The sequence below is a fragment of the Juglans microcarpa x Juglans regia genome, chromosome 7D, assembly GCF_004785595.1.
Source record: "Juglans microcarpa x Juglans regia isolate MS1-56 chromosome 7D, Jm3101_v1.0, whole genome shotgun sequence".
NCBI classification, from domain to species: Eukaryota; Viridiplantae; Streptophyta; class Magnoliopsida; order Fagales; family Juglandaceae; genus Juglans; species Juglans microcarpa x Juglans regia.
This window is the reverse complement of record NC_054606.1, coordinates 1,913,763-1,934,927: the sequence shown is the minus strand read 5'-3', so window position 1 is coordinate 1,934,927 and position 21,165 is coordinate 1,913,763. Positions and strand designations below refer to the sequence as shown.

The 21,165-nt window shown below is 36.4% G+C and overlaps 3 protein-coding genes across 4 annotated transcripts; 2 read left to right on the top strand and 1 right to left on the bottom strand.

Annotated features, from left to right (window-relative positions):
- Nucleotides 1-3,161: 3,161 nt before the first annotated feature.
- On the top strand, nucleotides 3,162-7,682 carry LOC121240095 (putative casein kinase II subunit beta-4). Its single transcript, XM_041137570.1, has 5 exons — nucleotides 3,162-3,793; nucleotides 4,889-5,107; nucleotides 5,768-5,877; nucleotides 5,963-6,128; nucleotides 7,054-7,682. Exons 1-5 carry the CDS (start codon nucleotides 3,541-3,543, stop codon nucleotides 7,182-7,184), a joined length of 879 nt encoding a protein of 292 aa, XP_040993504.1. The 5' UTR covers nucleotides 3,162-3,540; the 3' UTR covers nucleotides 7,185-7,682.
- A 4,165-nt stretch (nucleotides 7,683-11,847) lies between these two features.
- LOC121240094 lies at nucleotides 11,848-15,141 on the top strand. 2 transcript variants are annotated; one of them, XM_041137569.1, is made up of 3 exons: nucleotides 11,848-13,290; nucleotides 14,144-14,405; nucleotides 14,551-15,141. In XM_041137569.1, the coding sequence occupies exons 1-3, from the start codon at nucleotides 12,191-12,193 to the stop codon at nucleotides 14,614-14,616; spliced, it is 1,428 nt and encodes a 475-aa protein (XP_040993503.1). In that variant the 5' UTR covers nucleotides 11,848-12,190; the 3' UTR covers nucleotides 14,617-15,141. The 2 variants fall into 2 exon arrangements, with proteins under 2 accessions (XP_040993503.1, XP_040993502.1); XM_041137568.1 differs by having other exon boundaries at nucleotides 11,852-13,290; nucleotides 14,547-15,141.
- An 805-nt stretch (nucleotides 15,142-15,946) lies between these two features.
- Nucleotides 15,947-17,853, bottom strand: LOC121240096 (60S ribosomal protein L37a-1). Its single transcript, XM_041137572.1, has 5 exons — nucleotides 17,696-17,853; nucleotides 16,890-16,929; nucleotides 16,446-16,534; nucleotides 16,289-16,371; nucleotides 15,947-16,201 (listed from the first exon to the last, which is right to left on the bottom strand). The coding sequence occupies exons 1-5, from the start codon at nucleotides 17,696-17,698 to the stop codon at nucleotides 16,138-16,140; spliced, it is 279 nt and encodes a 92-aa protein (XP_040993506.1). The 5' UTR covers nucleotides 17,699-17,853; the 3' UTR covers nucleotides 15,947-16,137.
- Between the last annotated feature and the right edge of the window lie 3,312 nt (nucleotides 17,854-21,165).

The window sequence follows — 21,165 nt, the reverse complement described above, 5'->3', positions numbered from 1 at the left end:
ATTTATTATGAATATATTTTACTTTCTAATAATTAAATACTCAATAAATTTAATTTTTAATTAATCCAATAAGAGTGCTCTCACATCTAACTAAACTTGCTTATTAAGTTATCTAATCATTATTTTAATTAGAGAAATGCTATAACACCTTACGTGTCATCTTTTTTTTTTTTCCATCAAAACTCGGTTTGAATGACGCCTCTCCATTCCACACCACTCCAAAATTCAAAACTAGCACTTCAAAAGTTTGAAAACTCCCAACGAAAAATATCAAGTTTCACTTTCCAAGCATTTCATTTCAGTTAAGAAAAACAGACAAACGATGCAATAAACTTTCACCAAATTGATGAGAAATCAGAGTCTCTTAACGCGTAGGGATATAAATCAAATAACTACTTCAAAATGACACAATTGCTGCAAACAAGTTTTGTTGAGTAAGCCAGATTGTAAGCCAACAAACAAAAAAGAAAAACAAGAAAACCGTAGCATACAAAATGAGTAGAAATGGAGAGGCTTTTCTTGGGGGTCTTCGGCGATTTAGAGCCTTATCTTCAACTTCTTCTACTACTTTTCATTCGACTGCCAGTCATCTTGGATTTGTCTTTGAAAGCGAAGAAACACTTCATTTTTTTTTTTTGTTTAATCAAATGCCGAATCCAAACTGTTGTAGCAATATTACTGGTATTCTCATCCAAAGAGTCAGCCAATTAAGGATATTTTATAACGGGAGAGAGAGAGAGCGCTAAATTTGGAGGTTGAAACAGATGGGAACAGAGAAGATAAAGGAAAACCTAAAAAGGAAACAAGGGAAAGTAGCAGGTAGCAATAAAATTGAACCTCCTACAGATGCACTCGCAAATTGTAAAGAAAAGAGGAAAAGTTTTCTTCTTCGGCTGGACCTCCACCAAGTCATTTGGCTGGAGTTCGGAACTTTCTAGATGAAGTTCATTCGACGAGAGAGGGGCACGTGAAGTTGAGGGGCGTTGTCGCATCTAGAAATGAGAGAGGAGGGAAAAAAAATCCTTGTCGACACGTAAGGTGTGCTCCGACTGTAGTCAAATAGTGGCTTATGCGAATATTTTCTTTTTTAATATAAGTTCAATTATTTTCGAACTTCTTTATATTTTAAATAAAATATATTTTTATAAAAATAGTTGAATTAACAAAATTTTAGTTCTTGAAAATTTTAAAATAGCTTTAACATTTAAATTAATTGTTAATGTTCAATCTAAATACGGTAAATTATGGTAAGAGGTTTGCTACCTTCTTCCATATCATACTCAGATGTCAAAATATTTAGACTCGGTTTGGACAAATCCTAAAATAATAATAATATTAAAAAATAATATTCTAACAATATTTTATCATCTCAACTCAACTCATTTCAACATTCAAACACATTTTGAATCATACCAAGAATTATTATTCAATAAAAATATATTTTATTTAAAATATAATTATATAAAAAATTATAAAAACAATTGCACGCATATTATTACTTTTTTTTCAATACTCATTAAACTATTTGTAAAACGCGAACATATTTTATGAAAAAATGAATTAGTAGTATTTATTTTAAGAATAATGCTAGAAAGAAGTCACTGTAGCATCACTTATTATATGGCTACTTTTAGTTCTCTACTTTTTTATTTTAGACTTGAGAGATGTGTGGTCTAGGTAATGCCACATCATGTGTGCAAAATGGTTACTCCCAACAATGACTTCTATCTATATTTGTTCTTATTTTAAATAGCAGAGCTAGTATGAGGATTGATAAGCAAGCATGCTCGCATTAATATAGGCTATCGCTAGTTAAGAATTAGAATGAAACGTAACATTTAAAGTAACTATTTTCAAACAAGAGAAGTGATATACACCTCATTTGCATTTAAAATTTACTTCAACTCATCTTATTTCATCATTATAATTTTTTTAAATTTTCACACAAAATATAATAAATAATTCAACTTTTATTCTACTATTCATGAACCATCTCAACCCATTTTATAATGTAATATTTAGGTCTAGTTTGTTTTTACATATGAAATGAGATGAAAGTTGAATAAAATATTATAAATATAAAGGGATAAAAATATTTGTTATGGGCCCAGCAGGGGACAAAAGGGCAAGGAGGCATGTGGAGAGAGCTAAAAGTAAGGGTTAGGGATAGCAGGGGATGTGGGGCTATTAGGAAGTAGTGGGCTGTCAAGGGGTTAGGAGGTATGGTGGGTGCATGGGCCTATCAAGGGGGCGCAATGAAACACGCAAAGGTTTGGCCTTACCAACAGGGGGTGCACGCGAGAAAATGCAATCAGATAAACACAGGGGGTTCTTCTTATTCTCATTTGGAGTGTTCTTCTTCTCCAGAGAGAATTTTTCCTTCATCGACTTCTCCTTCGAAACCAGATACACAGAGAGGTCTATTGAATGCCTCTTCTCTAGTAAATTTATATTTAGCATCACCATTATACAATAAGATACTAGAGATCGTGAAAGACTGTAAACAATAATATTATAATAGATTTCTCCACCCTAAACCCCTGTGGACGTAGGCCTAGCATCGAATCACATAAATTTTGGTGTCTTTTCTCTTTACTTTCTATGCACTTATTTTTCGTTCATCACATGGACGTATGCATTGCCGCCGCACCAGAACACTGCTAGGGGCTTCATACAACGTCGATCGAGGCCCAAGTTGCCCCAATGGGCCGAGAATAACTCTTTCTCTCATTCCGACCTATTAAGAGATTTTTACCGCATCAATAGTTAGAATATATTTTTATAATATTATTTTTATTTTGAGATTTGAAAAAATTGAATTATTTATTTTATTTCGTAAGAGAATTTAAGAAAGTTATAATAATTAGATGAGACGAAATGAGAAGTTTTGTAAAAATGATCGGGATATTAAGTAATTATTTTCAAAAAGAGCTAAAAGCAAAAATAAAAAACAAAAATTATGTTTTAAAATTTTATTTTTTATACTAGTATACCAATGATGTAAAAAAATCTCATGTTAATTATATTAAAAAATTATTGATATTTTGACCTTTTTTAATTGTATTGAATTTATGTGTAACAAAACTCACAAAATAAACTATCTGAGAAAATATGAAATAAAAATAAAATAATTTAAACCCAAAAAAGAATGATGATACAGATAGAGAACAAAACAAAGAGAGACAGTGGGGATCCTAACAGGAGCTCGGCGTCTCTCCCATTGAGCCATTCCCGTATTTCTCCCTTACAATCTCAAACCCTAGCTTTCTACTTCTCTCTCTCTCTCTCTACTTCTCTATTCGTTTTCCAACCCATGCCCTACCAAACTCGATCTCTCTTCCCCCTCCAAGACATCACCGTCCGATCCCAAAAACCCTTATTCCCTCCCCACCATTATTGTCCAAATTGAGAGGGTCTTTCTCTGTTTTACGTCCAGACATATTAGTGACCGATATATGAACGGCCACAGAGCTTGAAATCTTTGGCCTCTTCGAATCCCGGACATCGTGTAAGAGCTAGTGAGGTATTTGGACAGAAATTATGTATCGGGATCGAGGAGGTGGAGGTGGGTCGTCGAGATCGGACATCGTGGCAGGCCCGCTGGATCGCAAGCGCATCAACGATGCGCTGGACAAGCACCTAGAGAAGTCGTCCCCGTCCACTTCGAGGGGTGGTCTCAACAGTAAGGACAAAGAAAAGCTCTCTGTGCCCTCCACGTCCACCGGTAAACCGCAGCAGCTTGATCCTCGCGATTCTCGCCCAACTTCGCTTTCCAAGAACAAGTGTTCCGATGGTCAGCCATTCCTTATTTTTATTTCCCCCCTTGAATGGTCCGGACTGTGTGTTTTTATTGTGGAAGCGAATTTTGTGGGGAATCTGGGTTTACTCAGTCTCTGCAGTTCCAGCTTGTGTTACGTAAATTGCGTTTCGTTTCTGGAGTGCTTTCTTTTTCTTTTTCTTTTTTTCTCTTCCTCTTTTTTGTTTATATGAAAAAACAGCTAGTACTGGGTTGGACTAAATTGATTGATGAAGCACCTTTGTGATATAGGATCTGAGCTGGGTGAAGCAGCTTTGCGAGTAATGATATGTTATGAAGCGAAATTAGCATGTTAGATCTAATTAGGCAAAGTTTTATTTCTTACCGATTTCCGTTTGTGGAATTTGTAGTGGTGGACTAAGGCGACATATAATCTCTAGTCCTCAAGTGCAAGAGCTATAAGCCTATAACTGGATTTTTTTGCATATGGTTTTTCTTGCTCATGCTTTGTTAATATAAGACTGGTAGTCATAACACGTGGTTACAGCAAGCAGAGAAATTAAACTTATTTGAAGTTCTGAGACTTTTCTACCACTGGCCCTTGTAGCCCCTCTCTGTCTCTCCCCAATTTTTAATGGATATGCATTAAATTCTATTGTTAGTCTTATTTGAGAGTCTGCTATACTATGATTGACAAATAGGATGGCTTTTTACTGTCTTCTGATAGTAATCACGTGATAGGTAATCAAACTAAAGTAGTAATTTGGACTTTGATGGCCATCGTGCTTCTACAGATCCAATCTGTCGCAAGAGTAATATTAATTAGATGTGCCTAGTGCCAGTGGACTTATGATGTTTCTTTCTTTCTTTTGCCGGAAAGTTAAATACAATCTCTTCTGGAAAATTTGATTTTAAGCTGGGTTTCCTGATAATTTTAGAGCTGAATTTTTTTCATGGGAGGGCTGTTGCTGGCAATTCAAGTCACATTTTTGTGAGGCAAATTGTGTATTTTTTTACAATAAATTGATGTAATTTCTACATATAATATACAGCTGATTAAAAAGTTGTCATTCTTTTTTTCTTTTTCTTTTTTGTTTCTGCTGATGGTTACCTTGTTTGCATTGATTGCAGAGGAATCTGAAACAGACAGTGAAGAGTCGGATGTTAGTGGTTCTGATGGAGATGATACATCATGGATTTCGTGGTTTTGCAATTTGCGAGGAAATGAATTTTTCTGTGAAGTTGATGATGAATACATTCAGGATGATTTCAATCTTTGCGGCTTGAGCAGTCAAGTTCCATATTATGATTATGCACTTGACCTGATTTTGGACGTTGAGTCTTCTCATGGTTAGAAATATCCTATGCTGACATGTATTTTGATTTACAAATTTTGGACTGCACTTTTTTTCCAAATTTAATTTGACGTCGTGAATGGTTGACTTTTTGACCAATTTCAATTAAGGGTTTTGGTTTAGGACATAACTTACTGTGGAGGATTCTGGGTGAAACTTGCATACCATTGTGTGTTGAGTCAAAATTCATCTTGTGGAGGGAAGCTATTCATTTAGCTGGCCGTCAGGCTAACCTGGGCGTTAGGTTGCAGTCATGTAGTCACTGGATGGAGAGTATTTCATTACATAAGAGGTTTTAATTTTACTCTCACTTATCATTTTTCTGCGGGTCTTGTCCCCTTCTCTTCAATTCACAAAGTCTGTATTTGCATTTTTTTTTATTTTGTTATAACCATTTCACTATATTCAAGGCACACCTTTGGCTGGTTATGGAGACACCTTTTGTTGTTAGAATAAAACTCTGATCTAATATTGCTGTGCAGCTTTGATTTACTAATTGCAAATATGCCTTTCTATTGCCTGATGTAATCCATAAATGAACATCTTGGCTGATTTATTTTTGTTGGATTTGGTGTGTGTGTGTGTGTGTGTGTGTGTGTGTGGAGGATCTTGCACTTGAGCCATTTTTAATGGGTATGGATATTGACTTGCTCAGGTGACATGTTCACTGAAGAGCAGAATGAATTGGTTGAGTCAGCAGCAGAGATGCTGTATGGTCTTATACATGTTCGATACATACTGACCAGCAAGGGAATGACCGCAATGGTAATGTTTAGAATTCACTTTTGCTGTTATTTGTTTTGCTTGCTTTTTCTATTTTTGTAAAGGATAGTTATTAAATCTTCTGCAGTTAGAGAAGTACAAAAACTATGATTTTGGAAGATGCCCTAGAGTTTACTGCTGTGGACAACCCTGCCTCCCAGTTGGTCAGTCAGATATTCCTCGCTCAAGCACTGTAAAAATCTACTGCCCCAAATGTGAAGATATATATTACCCTCGATCCAAGTACCAAGGCAGTATCCTTCTGTTGCACTCGTTAATCGCTAAGAAACTTATTTGCATATATCATGCATCTGCCTCAGCAATGAGTGGTAATTTTAGTGATCTAACTGTACAAAGTAGCCAAGGCAGAATAACTAAGAAGCATAGAAAGGACAGGCTTATAAACCGATCAAAAAAGGAGGAGGGGCTTGTAAGTGACACAACAAGGTTTGTGAACCTAAAAGACAAAATTGAGGGATCTTTGGCTTACCTTGTTGATGAAATGAATTTGGACTTTTTGTTTGAACTTCATTCAATTAACTTAAGAGTGAGCCAAGGCAAGCAGCAAAACAAGCTCAGCCTGGCTGGATTACCATAATATGAGCTCATTCACTGCTGCTGCTTCTTCCACTGGTGTGAAAGAAACCATTGTGCTCACATTTGATGCTTTTCTGCTAACCCTGCTAATTTGCATAACACCTGGACTTGAAATTTAAGCTAGGATTGTACTGGATAGTAAATGAGCTCTGAGTCAATCATGGATAGGTTAATCATTTATGAGCCCTGAACCCTGAGCGAAACACATGAAATCTGAGTCAGTTTCGTTAATCTAGTTGCAGAGACAACCTTATGCTTTTAAATTGTTTAAAGTTGTTGCTTAGTTTTGTGTCTTTGGCAATACTCTTAGGCTATTTACTATTGGCAGCTAAAGATGTTATATTGTACTGATAAAAAAAGAAAAGAAAAAAAAAAAGAAAAGAGAGATGTTATATTGTACATTTATTCATCTATAGTGCAGTTGGAGCTTCCCCTGAACTGTAGCTTAATGCATGAATTTGTGATTTGTGTGATTAATAATTCTTTGTTTTGACCATTGTAGTACTGTGGCTAAATATATGACATGTTTCAATTTGCAAGTTTCTTTTGGTTACAATTTCAGATTTTCTTGACTTTATCAAGATATTGATGGCGCTTATTTTGGAACCACGTTTCCCCACTTATTTCTAATGACATATGGACATCTAAAGCCACAAAAAGCAACACAGAGCTATGTTCCAAGAGTTTTTGGCTTCAAGATCCACAAGCCGTGACATTAGAGGTGGGAGTTACTATTTTTGTGATCAATTATCCAATTGTCCATTTGTGGTGGCCCTCATCTTTCCTCGTGCTCATGTTGAAATATGTGTGGCTCTAACAAGCAAGATGAAATGCAAGAGTACTGGATTTGATTTGCCAATGAAAATGTTTAAAGTGAAAATCTGCCTATTAGCAGTGCAAACCTATCCTTTTATTTGATTTCTTGATTTTAACAAGAGCGTTTGTAAGCTTCTCTCTTTATCATGGGTTGAGGATATGACGGGTGCTTTGCAGTTCTCCTTGCCTTTTCTGTGGTTTTGTAGTAGTCGAGTATTCACCAGCGTCTTAAATTTAAAACATATTGGTGAGATATCGCAAGGCTTGACGTAATCGACATATCACTGATTTCGGAGATATTTGTCTTTTTCAATTTTTTTTTATTGTTGTCATGATCAATATTTTATTATTCTATTAGTCAGAATATTCGTCAATAAAATTTCTATATTTTCCTACATGTCTTGTCTATTAATTAGTCGCACCTGCATATATTCTAGGTTTTCTTTTTCCTATATTTTCTGCAATATTTTTCCTTTTTTTTTTTTTTTTTTTTCTGTCCATGATATGATATTGTATAATCTATATATTCATCACAAATACCTACATGAATCTCTGAATTATCTTAAACAATGGTGTAGCAGTTGAGAATTCTAGGTAGGGATTCAACCCCATTTCCTGCTTACTGTTTTTCTGATGTAGTACTGCTTGATGCAATTGGTTTCAGTAGAGTGCCGTGATGTGTACTACAAAAATGGAGAATTTACCAATAATGGAAATAAACAAAATCAGAAGAAAAATTGTATTATCTACTTGATCAAGTCGACCATTTTTGTAGGCATTTTTGATGAATGGAGCCGGAAATCGAGGGGCAAAAATCATGACTTATGAAGAGTGGCGCCTGCTTAGCCATTGGGAAAAAAAAAAAAATACAAAAAAAAGACAAAATTGCAAAGCGAGTCACTCCCGGTTGAAAATCCAATCGTGTGTGCATTGATTACCCCCACCCTCAAGACATTATTTAAGGTAGACAACCAAATGTGATTGGTGTATTATTCTTTTATTTTTATTTTACCATTGCATGTTTGTTGAGAACAAGGGGGGAAAAGCTTAAAATCATGATAATTTGTTTGGCAAGCAACATATAACAAACATTATTCATGGCATGTGCAAGGATTGGTAGGGACTGCATGTTTTTGTATTTTTCAAAGTGATACTACATACAATTATGGAGTGAGCAAGTACCGTGCAATCGTTTTGAAAAAAGTGGAGTTCACTATTAAAAAATTTTTAATTTTTTTTTATGTGGGTTTCATATTTATTTATTTTTTTTAAAATGATTACACGGTACATGTTCATTTACGACTGTAACTATTTGTTCTCTAAAAAAAAAAAAAAAAATATCTCACGTACTTATCATGAAAATTAAAAACAAGAAAGAAAGTTAAAGCACTACCGGATGTCCTTGGCCTTGGCAATCAGTTGCTGCCAACTTGTCCATAGAAAATCTACTTCACTAGCTCCTATCTTCTCCCACCTGCTGGATAAGGAGATCAAACTCCAAGTGGCTTTTCTACCGTATTCAGTTGGCCTCATCTCTTTTCTATGACTTTCCAATCTTTTTCTTTTCTTTTTTAATAAATTGTACTTCCTTCTTCTGCTGCTTTTTTTTTTTTTTTTGGTTCTTCATTTCTACCATAACATTAACTTCTTCTGAGGATTGATGAACTAGATATAATGTTCATGGCCAATAAAAAAAAGGTTTTCAGATTCTGATACAGCAGAAAATGGAGTGGGCAGAGGGGAAAATAGGAATAAAATAATAGCGCAGAGTAGTCTTTCTTTAATTAATTTTTCATGACTATATAGATAAACCAAAAACGACGAATCTTATGATAATAATAATAATAATAATAATGTCACAAAAAATAATAAAATACTCAAGCAACCATGATCTATTTGGTTCAAATATATATAATATAATCATACAGAGTCCCTGCTGTTTTTACTCACTCATTGAGTAGCAATCTCTATCAACAACCAAAGCATTGAGAGACACACCATTTCAACCAGCAATGCTAGGATTAGTTAGTATATGACTGAAAAGTTAGGGGGTGACAATCTTTTTATATATATATATATATATATTTTTTTTTTTAAAGTGGGTTGTTAAATGATTTGCCTCTTCATCATCAATAAAAGGTTAAAAAAAAAAAAAAAAGAAACTTCTCACTGCATGGGGTCGGCAAAATATTTAAAGGAACAAGAAACCAAGATTCCAATATTGCCTGAAAGATTACAGTTTCAAAATGGGCGAGAAGTGGTTGCTTTCAAATCATTTCTCAATCGACATCAATTGTATGTATAGAGCTAGATGTTGTGCTTTTAACCTTGGGAAAATCGAATTTTGTGGGAAAACCGATCTGCCCAAAGTTTGGCTTTGAAAACGACCATTATTCCATCATTTTACTGCAAACTTATTAAATTAAAGGATGAAATGTATTTATATAAGCCTCTAATTTTTAAAGATATGCCATCATGATGTGAGTAGATGAGAGTAATATGCTCGTATTTCAAATCTACCTAATAATTACTCATCTACGCCATTTAAAAAAACTAAGCCCTTCATTTGTGATCATTCTTTTTAATTTTTTTGGTTCTCTTTGTATTTAAAAGTGTCATAAACAAGATCATCCCTATTCAAACCTTTTATCTCCTCCCCTTGATTGGTCGTGAACTCTTCACAAAAGTTGAGACCTGTTTATCTGTTAGTGCACCAAAAGCTATTATAATTCATGTTAAGATCCTTTTTCTTTCTTTTGTTAGTAAAAAGAAAAAGCCAAGCATACAAATTACCGAACTTGGAAATAAATGTTATCAATATCAGAGGCATATCAGAAACCCAAATTTTCCAAGTACACCAAAATTGAAAAAGGGGGATGTTAATGCCTTAATTTGCACAATAGGCCGAAATGGAAGAAAGAATTATCTCCGATCCACGTTGGTGATTCGGGCTTCAATATAGTGCCTTTTGCATTCATCCATGAAATAAATAACAAATAAGCAAATAGAAATAAATAAAGAGAGACACAGAGATATATGTGATTTGACATAAAACCTACATCTGCAGGTTGTTTGAGGGCTAAATAGTAAATCCACTATAATAGGTGCTTTTACAATCTCTCATGGTATCACATATCGCACAATACAATAGAGGAATTTAGAAAAGATCCTTTGGAGTCGTTGTCTATGGTGGAGTTTGGGTGTAGGGAGCTTCTGTGTAGAGAGTTTGTGGAGAGTCCGACCGTTTTGTGTGGAATCTCCTCATATATATAGAAGTCCAACTTAACTTGGAGTGATTGTCTTGTGAAACTTTTTCCTTTAAGAGTCTGCGTTCCTTTACTTTTAGGAGTCTATGTGTATTTTCTCTCTTAGGAGTCTGAGTCACCTTGTCCTATCTCTTAATTTAATCTTCAGTCTTATCTCGAGGCTAATTTATAGGCTACTGATTTGATCCCAACATAAGAAATTAGGATTCAAAAGGTAGAGCATATGCTGATTCACATGAAGATTCAAATGTGAATGTATTCTACCTACTTAAATGAAAAAGTAAATAAAAAAGTATAGAATAAGTGAGAGATCTACTTTTGATAACTATGCTTTTGACAAGTACTAACAAAACAATCACTTCTCGAATAATAACTAAAAAACTTCAGTTTCTTAGTTGACAAGTAAGCACAATCCTTATAATTATTCCGATTTATATAATCGTGTTTTCAATGGACGGTATTTTTATAAAATAATTTTAAAGAGTAATATTTTCTTACATAAATATTTTTAATTTAAAATATAATTGTATAAAATTGTAAAAAAAAAATGTGTATCATAACTCATTAAAAAATTATTCATTTGTCGAAGCACTAGTTTTGATTTTATAATATTAATCAAGCAACAAACTTTTCTCTTACTCATATCTGAACACATATTATTAGCTATTTTACACAGAATGGAATGTGTAGTTTTCAAAAATAAAAAATAAAAAATCACATGCTCAACTCGAACAACTTTGCATGAATGTCGAATAACATCACGGTTTCACATAATCACATGGTTAAACTCCATCGTTTATATATAAACAATGCCTTCTTAATTTTTCTCTCTTATTTTGAACGTTTATATATTTAATTTTTTTTAAAAAAAAAATTTTAATAGTTAAGGAAGTGACTATTAGTGCATTGATATTTTTATTTTTTAAAAATGTTTAAAAAATATTTAAAATAAAAAACATAATTTACAATAGAGACACACCGAGTGCACAAATTGAAGAGGCATAGTAGGCTAGTAGCACTACTCTATACCTAAATCCGTGTAAAATGTTTGCACTTTCATGTAAAATACAACATTATCACATCAAAACCAAGGTTGAAACATGATTTTAAAATAACATTGTAATTAAAAAATGTAAAAAGAAAAAACAGGAGATGATAGAACAATTTTTAATAATATATTATTTTACGATAGGAATCAAAACTTGCATTTCAAAATTATTTAATAATTATAAGTACAAAAATGGCATGTCAGTAGTTAACGTGAATTAATGAGGTGAATTTGGGAAGCCCGGATCCTCCCTCCCCCTTCCCAATCCATTACGTGACTCCATGGGAGAGAATTGGTCGCACTGTATTTTACGGCCTTTCCCTTTGCATTTCATTTTCTTCCATTGCTTTCAAATTCCTCTCTCTCTCTCTCAATGCCAAAATCTTCAGGCTCACACCGCTCTCCATCTCTCTCAGAGAAGGAACAACGACAGCACCAACACCCGAAACATTTCCCATAGAAAATATCGCAACGCCCATTTGAATTCATTCCAATACATAGAAATCACAAGGAGAGAATTTCATCAGAAAACGATAGAAGAAAAAATAGAGAGAAGGAGAGGGAAAAGGTGTTTTCTTTCTTATATGTAATGCATCAGAAGAAATCCGAAGTTCAGATCGGAACAGAAAGCAGCGGCGTCTCTTCCGATTTCAACCCTACCCCTCCTCTCCTTTTCCCTCCTCCTTCCTCTCTCCACCACAAATTATCTTACAATTCCCACCTTTCCCCTTACCCAGAACAATCTTTTCATCCCTACTCTTCTTCTCTTCCTCTTCAATCCCCCTCCCACCAGCATCTACTACAGAATGCCCCTGTTGCCCCTCCTTCTCCTTCTTCTTCCTCTTCTTCAACCCCTTACAAGCGGACCCTTTTGACCCAAACCCATTCCTCCCTCTCCAAATCCCCTACCATTTACCAATTCCACTCGCACCCGCCGCAATTCAATCCCCAAAACGCTTCGTTTTTCTCCGTCTCGCTTGCCGTCAAGACCTTTTTATATCGGACTCTTCGCAAAGTGAAGCACTTTCGACGACTGCGGGTGCATCTGCGGCTGATCCTCTTGCTCTCCCTCCCGTTTTTCTACTTCTTGGTCTCCCATCCAAGCCATACCTTCATCCTCGACTTCCTCTCCGCCTTCGCCTTTTCCGCGGCCCTCTTGTTCTCGCTCAACCTCGCGCTCCCTCGCCTCCCCTCCATACGCCTATTCCTCGCGCGGTCTTTCCCGATCAAGCTCTCCCACTGCTCTCCCATCTCCCGGCCGCCTCTGCCGGTGTTTTGGACGATTGGGTCGCGGCCCAAACCCGAGAAGAGACCGAATTCTGGGTGTTGGGTCCAGGTCTATCGCAACGGGGACGTGTACGAAGGCGAGTTCCACAAGGGAAAGTGCTCGGGGAATGGGGTGTATTACTATTACATGAGTGGGAGGTACGAGGGCGATTGGGTGGATGGCAAGTATGACGGCTATGGTGTCGAGACGTGGGCCAGGGGGAGCCGGTACCGTGGGCAGTATCGGCTGGGGCTTCGGAATGGCTTTGGGGTGTATCGGTTTTATACCGGTGATGTTTATGCCGGAGAATGGGCTAATGGACAAAGTCATGGGTGTGGAGTGCATACCTGCGAGGATGGGAGCCGGTATGTCGGGGAGTTCAAATGGGGCGTCAAGCACGGCCTTGGGCACTACCATTTCAGGTCCGGGATCTAATTACTGTATGTTTTTTTTTTTTTTTTTGTTGTTAGGGGGGAGGGGGTTTAATTAATGCTTGAAGAATGGAGGAGATTTCTGCCAACTGGTGATAAATTTGATGATTATTTCTGGGTAATAGAGTGGGCTTTGCTTTTGTGATTGTTCTTGGTTGCTAATTCTTGTTTAGAGTTGGAGCTCATGTCAAGATCGATCTTCAACATTAAGTTGTAGTAGTTTTTTTTTTTTAAGTTGTTAGAGGTTGATGAACTTATCGGCATGATTTTTGTTGGGTCCTTCGAGATTAGAGATAACATGAAACTCTGATATATCTATCACTGCAATTTAGCTTATTGTTTTAGTGCTCGAGTATTAGGTATTTATTGCTCAAAGCTGTGCTATTTAAGGCATGACAGGATCAGAATGATCTCTTCTTCAAATGACTGATTTTATTTTCCCGGTAACCTACAGTTAGGAAGACGTTATTTGTTTTTTATGCTTCGGGCTATGCTTTTAACTGAATTATAAAGTTATGATTAATAAAGCAGCCCTCCATCTAAAATGATGAACCAATGATATTACTATTCGGTATGAACAGTTTTTCTGTTGGTTTTCTTTATCATAATTCATCATTAATGTTAGAACAACGCACGTGATTGATTTATCACATTTTTTTATATTAAAAACATGGTTAACATTGCCAACTGGACAATATGAGCCAACATTGATTTTAGACATATAATCTGTATGTATGTAAGTTTCTTTCTCAATAATTGGAATCTCTCTCTCTCTCTCTCTCTCTCTCTCTCTCTCTCATGATTTTATACTTTATCACAACTCATGTATATTTATCTTATTTAGAAATGGGGACACATACGCCGGAGAATATTTTGCTGACAAGATGCATGGGTTTGGGGTCTATTCTTTCGCAAATGGACATCGATACGAGGGAGCCTGGCATGAGGGTAGAAGGCAAGGGCTTGGAATGTACACATTCAGAAATGGTGAAACACAATCTGGTCACTGGCAAAATGGAGTTCTTGACATTCCAAGTACACAGAACACCACCTCTCCTGTATCTCCTGTCGCTGTATATCATTCCAAAGTGCTCAATGCAGTGCAGGTACTTTACTTCCTACCTTAATACTGTAAAGATATGGGAGGTGGACACAGAATGACAAACAGTAGACAGTTAATTAAGCAATTTGAAAAACTAGTATAGGGTTTCTTTCTGATTAGTTCTGTTATTCTGATTTACAATCAGGAAGCTCGGCGAGCGGCAGAGAAAGCCTATGATGTGGCAAAGGTGGATGAAAGGGTCAACAGGGCAGTAGCATCTGCCAATAGAGCAGCCAATGCAGCTAGAGTAGCAGCTGTTAAGGCCGTCCAAAAACAAATGCACCATAATGGCAACGACAACATTCCAATTCCAATCGTGTGAGACTCCTAACTGCAGCTCGGGCTCTTTTAATGTGTCTGACTGCCGCATAACAATGGCGTATTGTGTTTTATCTTGTCATCTTCCTTTGTCTTCTTCCTTTGAGAGGACCCAGTTGGGGGTGCCTCTTGGAATCAGTGAGCAGCAGTGAGGAAGATATCTGAAGAGGGGTGGGATGGTCATAAACACTGCTTAAAGATTGTAGAGAGAGAGAGAGAGAGAGAGGTTGACGATGATGGTATCCATCTCATATGTTCAACCAATTTTTTGCGTTTTTATCTCAGTACATTTTTGTAAAGATGAGTTAGATGTAATATAAAGGCTGGTGCCGAGGTAAAACCTCATCCCAGCTGCTGTTGTATCCGAGTTCATTGGTTTTGTAATGGAGTTGAAGAATCAATCTATTGCTCTCCATTTCCCATTTTCTATATTGGTGCGTAGTTAGACCTTACCCCCTACTACTAGTCGTTGTAATGATAAAAGTCGGATGTCTTGTTACCTCTTGGCAACGTCCTAATTTGTGGCATTTATTGAGGATGTTTGTGGTCAACTGGAAGCCGCACCTATTCTTAGTAACAAATCGAAGGAATGCTGTACGTTCGAAAGGGAATTCTCGGAAGGCAGTACTAGTTTCCGGTTTCATGAAAAGAGGTGATGCGAAAATGTCTACTTCCTAGAATTCATGTGTTGTTTGTTACTTCAAGGGGGCAACACTACGTATTCGAGGCACATATCTCGGGACGTCTTGCAATAGGTGGTCTGCAGTCTGCACTGCATGCATCCTAAAATTAGACCTCCCGTGTTTTCAACCCATTTGAGTGGACCGAATTCTCGCAAGATACGATTCTCCCAATTGCTCATGTTGTTTGTTGACTCTGACACGCTTAGGCTTTTTTGGGAAACTTTTGCAATCATTGTACGTGTCATTACATTGAAATAAAAAAATAAGATCATTATAAAACAATCGTGAAACTAACTGGATGTCTTGCAAATTCGGATACTGAGCTCCAAAAGAATCAAAATATGTTTATCAACATAGCAGCAGCCATAAATACCGGTTACAAAGTATAATTGAGGCAAACAGAACGGGGAAGCATAAAACTACATTTCTGTTCATCGGTGCATGATGTTTTTTGCTTATAAAATAAAATGCAATCGCACATCAACCTCCATTTCATATGTTATGCAATGCAATGCCAGATGGAAAAGAAAACTAAAACTGCATGTTGTAAACGAAGCAAACACTAATGATAAACCGCGTAACCCAGCTCAAGTTGAATCTCTGTCTGTATCTCCCAAACAAGGCATTTAATCAAAAATATAAAACAAAACAGATACTCCACTTCTGTTCAGACATCTCTCAACTACATTCAGATTAATAATGTCAAAATTAAAGACGAACATGTGGAATTCAGTTTCAGCTCTCGGTCTGCTCCCTAAGCCTCCGGATGGTGCTCCTAACAGTCACGGCACTAGCAGTGCTGTTGAGTTCGAGCAAAAAACAGCAATTAGAGCCCTCAACTATAAAATCTTGCTAAACGCCAGACAAAGTTAAAGAAAATCCTTACTTCAATGTATATGCACCTCCTGCTTTCACTTTTCCACAATCCTTGCAACCCCAGATTCCTACAGCCTTCCTCTTCACTGCAAACTGCAAAAGAACACTCATTTCAATGATTGCATGTTAGTCACTAAATGACAAGACAGAAGGATGAGGTGAGTTACCTTCCCGCAGAACTCGCAGAAGTATTTACTGTGTTGACTAACTTCCATTTTCTTAATCTGCTTCCTCAGACTAGCACCATATCGAGTGCCTGAAATGAAAGAAGATAAGTATCACTACATTTCTAACACACAAACAGGCAGTATACATCCCAACACAATTAAAAAAGAAACAAAGGACTAAATGGCCTCAATCTGAGTCCCATTCTTTATACTGAAGATTTGAGGAGTAAGCACACCATTTCGGTCTTGATTTACTACAATAAAGCCTTTTAGATGAGGAAATGAGTAACATATCAGACTGACCACACAACTCTAATTCCTTATGTCCATGATCTTAAATCATTGTAACCTTGTTGTACGAATAGAAAAAATGGATCACAACCTCTCCTTAATCTTAAAATCTCAAATTTACATCGAAGGAAAAAATAAGTCTGTAGAACTTACCGTACTTCCCAACAATACCGGCCTTCTTGGTTCTCTTGGTCTGCATGCCATCAAAAGATCACGATGGAAAGTAAGGCACAGGCCATGGATAGGGAAAAAAAAATTGATCCATAATTTGAAATCACAGAATAGAAATTTTCAGGCGTATGATTACTATGAATAAACATGAGATCCATCAGTACCGGCAAAAACAGAATCAAATATATATCATAGAACCACACTCCAGTAAACTGAGATCAAGGAATACCATCATTTCATGAAAATAAAGAACCTCAACAATCTACACTGATATTAAAAGCTCTACTAAGCTCCATTTGCAAGAAAGACCACTGGGGGTTCGACAAAATAGCTCATGTATTACTCACTACAAGCTTCCGCTGAATGTTACTTATTTTCTATATTCCACAAGATATCTTGAGCCTTCAAATATGTCAGCCAAAGTCACTAAACCAAATCTCTTTCTAATGACCTACTTAAGTTGATTTCCCAATCTGAACTAAAACAATACACATGCAATGTCCAAATAGTAAATAATCAGACGATTCAAATTGAACCACACCTAATACATTGAAACTCACAATAATATGAAGAAAAAGTTAGTCTTTTGTTGACCCAAAAAACGTAACAATCAGATTCATTTCCAGAAGATTATTCGTCTTGAAAAAAGAAACTGGTCTTTTCTCAACCCCAAAAAGGAACAAACAGATCCATTTCGAGACGATTATTCATATTCACTCGGAAAAGAAACTCGTTAAGCTTCAATATCGGAATCTAAGAGGGAGGGGAAGGAAAGAAGAAGATAGTACCATTTTGGAGGCGTCAGAAGGCGAGAGGGCGAGCGAAGCGTCTCGTCGAGTGGATTGTTTAAAGTCGAAATAAAAGAGAATTGGTGGTGGCGAAAAGATTTGTTGCCCTAGACTAGGGAAGTGAGGGTTTGCGAGTTTGGGAGAGCATGGACCATGGAATGGGCTTTAAAGCCCAGTATGGTCTCCACTTGAAGGCCTTTTGAAGCTTGGGCTTTTGAGTACGTATAGATATGTTCTTTTTTTTCTTTTTTTAAACAAAAGACATGTTATTAATCACATGGTGTGGCTTTCAGCCAATGGTAGATACAATTGGCCATAGAGTCACAACTTCCCTAGCAAGTGTGTGCGCCACCCCATTTGCTTCCCTTTTGACATGCCGTATTTTCCAGGAGTAATTGTATAGTACCTTCCGAATTACAGAAATTAGACATCTGAATGGGCTATCAATTTTCTTCTTATTTAAAGAAGTTTCAACAACATTCAAGAGTCTCCTTAAAAAAGACCATGATGCAGACTGAGCTCTTTACATAGAGTAGTTGCTTCCAATAAGCCCCTAGCTTTAGCTATAGAAGGTTCCACACAATAACTTAGAGGTTTCATCAGACTTACTAAAACATGGCCTTCATCATCTCCAATAACAACACTAATACCAATCTTTTGATGATTAGCATTGATGGCTACATCCCAATTTGTTTTGACCCAATTTCGTGCATGGGCTTCCCATTATGGTGGCTGAGATTGTGTTATCCCCTATCGAGTTCTTATAGTCTCCATAGTAGCCCTATAAGTAGAATATTCATTTACAGCATTATTATATAGAATAACGGGATCTGGAAAGAATCTTCAAAAAACAATTTGTTTCTTCTCAGCCAAATTGATCTAATAATAACATCTTGGGGTGAAAAAAAAAAAAGAAGGGAAAACCGGACTGGACCGGCCCGAAACGGTCAAACTAGTTTTGGTTTTGGACCGGTCCGGTCTGAAACCGGTTTCCGTAATGGTCAAATTGGCCGAAACCGGTCCGATACCGATTTTAAGCTTTTTAGGACCGGACTAGACCGGTTCCATATAATATATATTTTAAATTATTTTTTTAATATTATATATAATTTTTATATATAATAATATAAATTAATTTAAAAATAAACTGAAATTGTTAAACTTTAAACTGAAGAAATCACATCAATGTTTTTTTTTTTAAAACCAATAGCAAACGAAAAACCGATTGGATTAATGAGCGTCTAAAAGGCTCTGCATGTGGGTGTGAAGATCTGAACCCGTGCTTGATTGCAAAATCCAGAGCTGAGGCTGTAGCTCTTAGCTATCGTTTCTACTTTTGGTCTGCATGTCTAGATCTTTTTCTCCATTTTATTTTTGGTTTCCTTTGCATTGTGAAGGTTGGTGCATACTTCTCCGATACTTTAATGGTTTCTTATTTGTGGTTTTTATATAAACATAGTTTTTCTTACAAATTTACATTTTATTAAACAAGACAATTGAACCGAACCAGATCAGAACTGGTAAAACCGAATGTACCGGTTTAAGAGCGTAACTGGTGTGTAATCGGTTTTTGAAAATACAAAACCAGTACATACCGGTTCGGTTCTAAATTTTGTTCAAAACTAGACCGGTTACACCCCTAATAATATCAAATAAAACCAGATCTTGTGATATTAGTCCCTCCATCACCTGAACAAAGATCTTACCAAAAGTCAGATCTGTGATAGCTGCTTTATGAAAGCCTTATCTCCTAGTAACCACACATCTTGTGCTAAGTGATAGGACCATAGGATATGGCCTCAAGATTCAACCTCCTGTTAAAATATGGGACAAGCAGCTTCTATAACCACATTTCTCTTAAAACAATTTAATTTAGTGGGAAGAGCATCAACACAAGCACGCCACATGAAGACTTTCACTGCATTTGTTGTTCTCAAAGACCATATTTTCTTCCATAAATACTGAGACACAAACTGTTGTGAAGATTCCCCTCTACTGCTCTAAGATAGCTGCTCTAAGATAGCTGCTCTTACAGAGAAAGTTACTCCTGAAATGAATTTCAATCTGTTAAAGCCTTTCACAAGGGAAGAAGTTAAGGAAGCTATATTTCAGATAGGCCATCTAAAAGCACCTAGTTCATATGGCTATGAGGCTTGCTTTTGTCAGACTCATTGGTCTATTGTTGTTGATGAGGTATGTAATGCAGTGCTGTCTTTTCTAAATGGAGAGGGAAATATTGCTGACATTAATTACACTTATATTGTGTTGATTCCCAAGGGTAGAAACCCAAAGTCGGTTACTGAATATCGACCCATAAGCCTGTGTAATGTGGTCGCTATTACCAAGATGCTTGCAAACAGATCAAAACAGATCTTGCCTGCTATTATTTCTCAAAATCATTGTGCTTTTGTTCCTAGGTGCCTAATTACTAATAATATTATAGCTACATAACACTCCATATTATGCAAACATAACTACAAGGTAGACAAGGATATATGGCCTTGAAATTGGATATGAGCAAGGCATATGATTGAGTTGAGTGGGACTTTCTGGCATCTTTGCTATCTAAATTGGGATTTGCAAATAAGTGGGTTGATTTGGTTATAAAATGCATTAATTCCTCTTCCTTTTCAATTATGGTAAATGGGGTACCTTTTGAAAAGTTTACTCCACAAAGAGGATTAAGATAAGGCCACCCATTGTCACCATACTTATTCATTCTTTATGCTAAAGCCTTAAGTTCTCAATTAATTGCTGCTACACAACAAGGTTTGTTATCTGGTGTGCCTGTAGCTAGAGGGGTGGTGAAAATGAGTCACCTTTTTTTTTTTTTTCTGCTGATGACTATATTTTTTGTTGTAAAGCAGATGTATATGAATGGATGAGACAAAATGGCATTTTGGGTCTTATGAATCTGCATCTAGACAGTACCTCAAAAGGATTAAAATCCTCTTCTTCAGTAAAAACACAGGCTCTTCCACTAAACAATATTTGATGGAGATTGCAGGTTTGAGGTTTTATTGTAACATAGATAAGTACTTGGGACTCCCCTCTTTGGTTGGTTGATAAAAAACTGTTACTTTCAATAGACTGGTTGATAGAGTGAGGAGTAGGTTGATTAACTAGAAGACACAGTTTATGTATCTGGCAAGGAAGGAAATACTCATTAAAGCAGTTTTGCAAGCCATTCTCACATATTGTATGAGTGTGTTTCTGTTGCCTAGATGTCTATGTCAGAAGCTGAACTGTCTGATCTCGAATTTCTGGTGGGGCAATCAAGACAATGAGACCAAATTACATTGAAAAAATTGGAGTTCTTTGTGTATGGGAAAGCCATATGGTAGAATGGATTTTAGGGAACTAGAGTCTTTTAATTATGCACTATTGACAAAGCAGGCATGGAGAATGTTAAATTCTCCAAACTTCCTTCCAAGTAAAAATTTCAAAGCCAAATGCTTCTCACACTCATC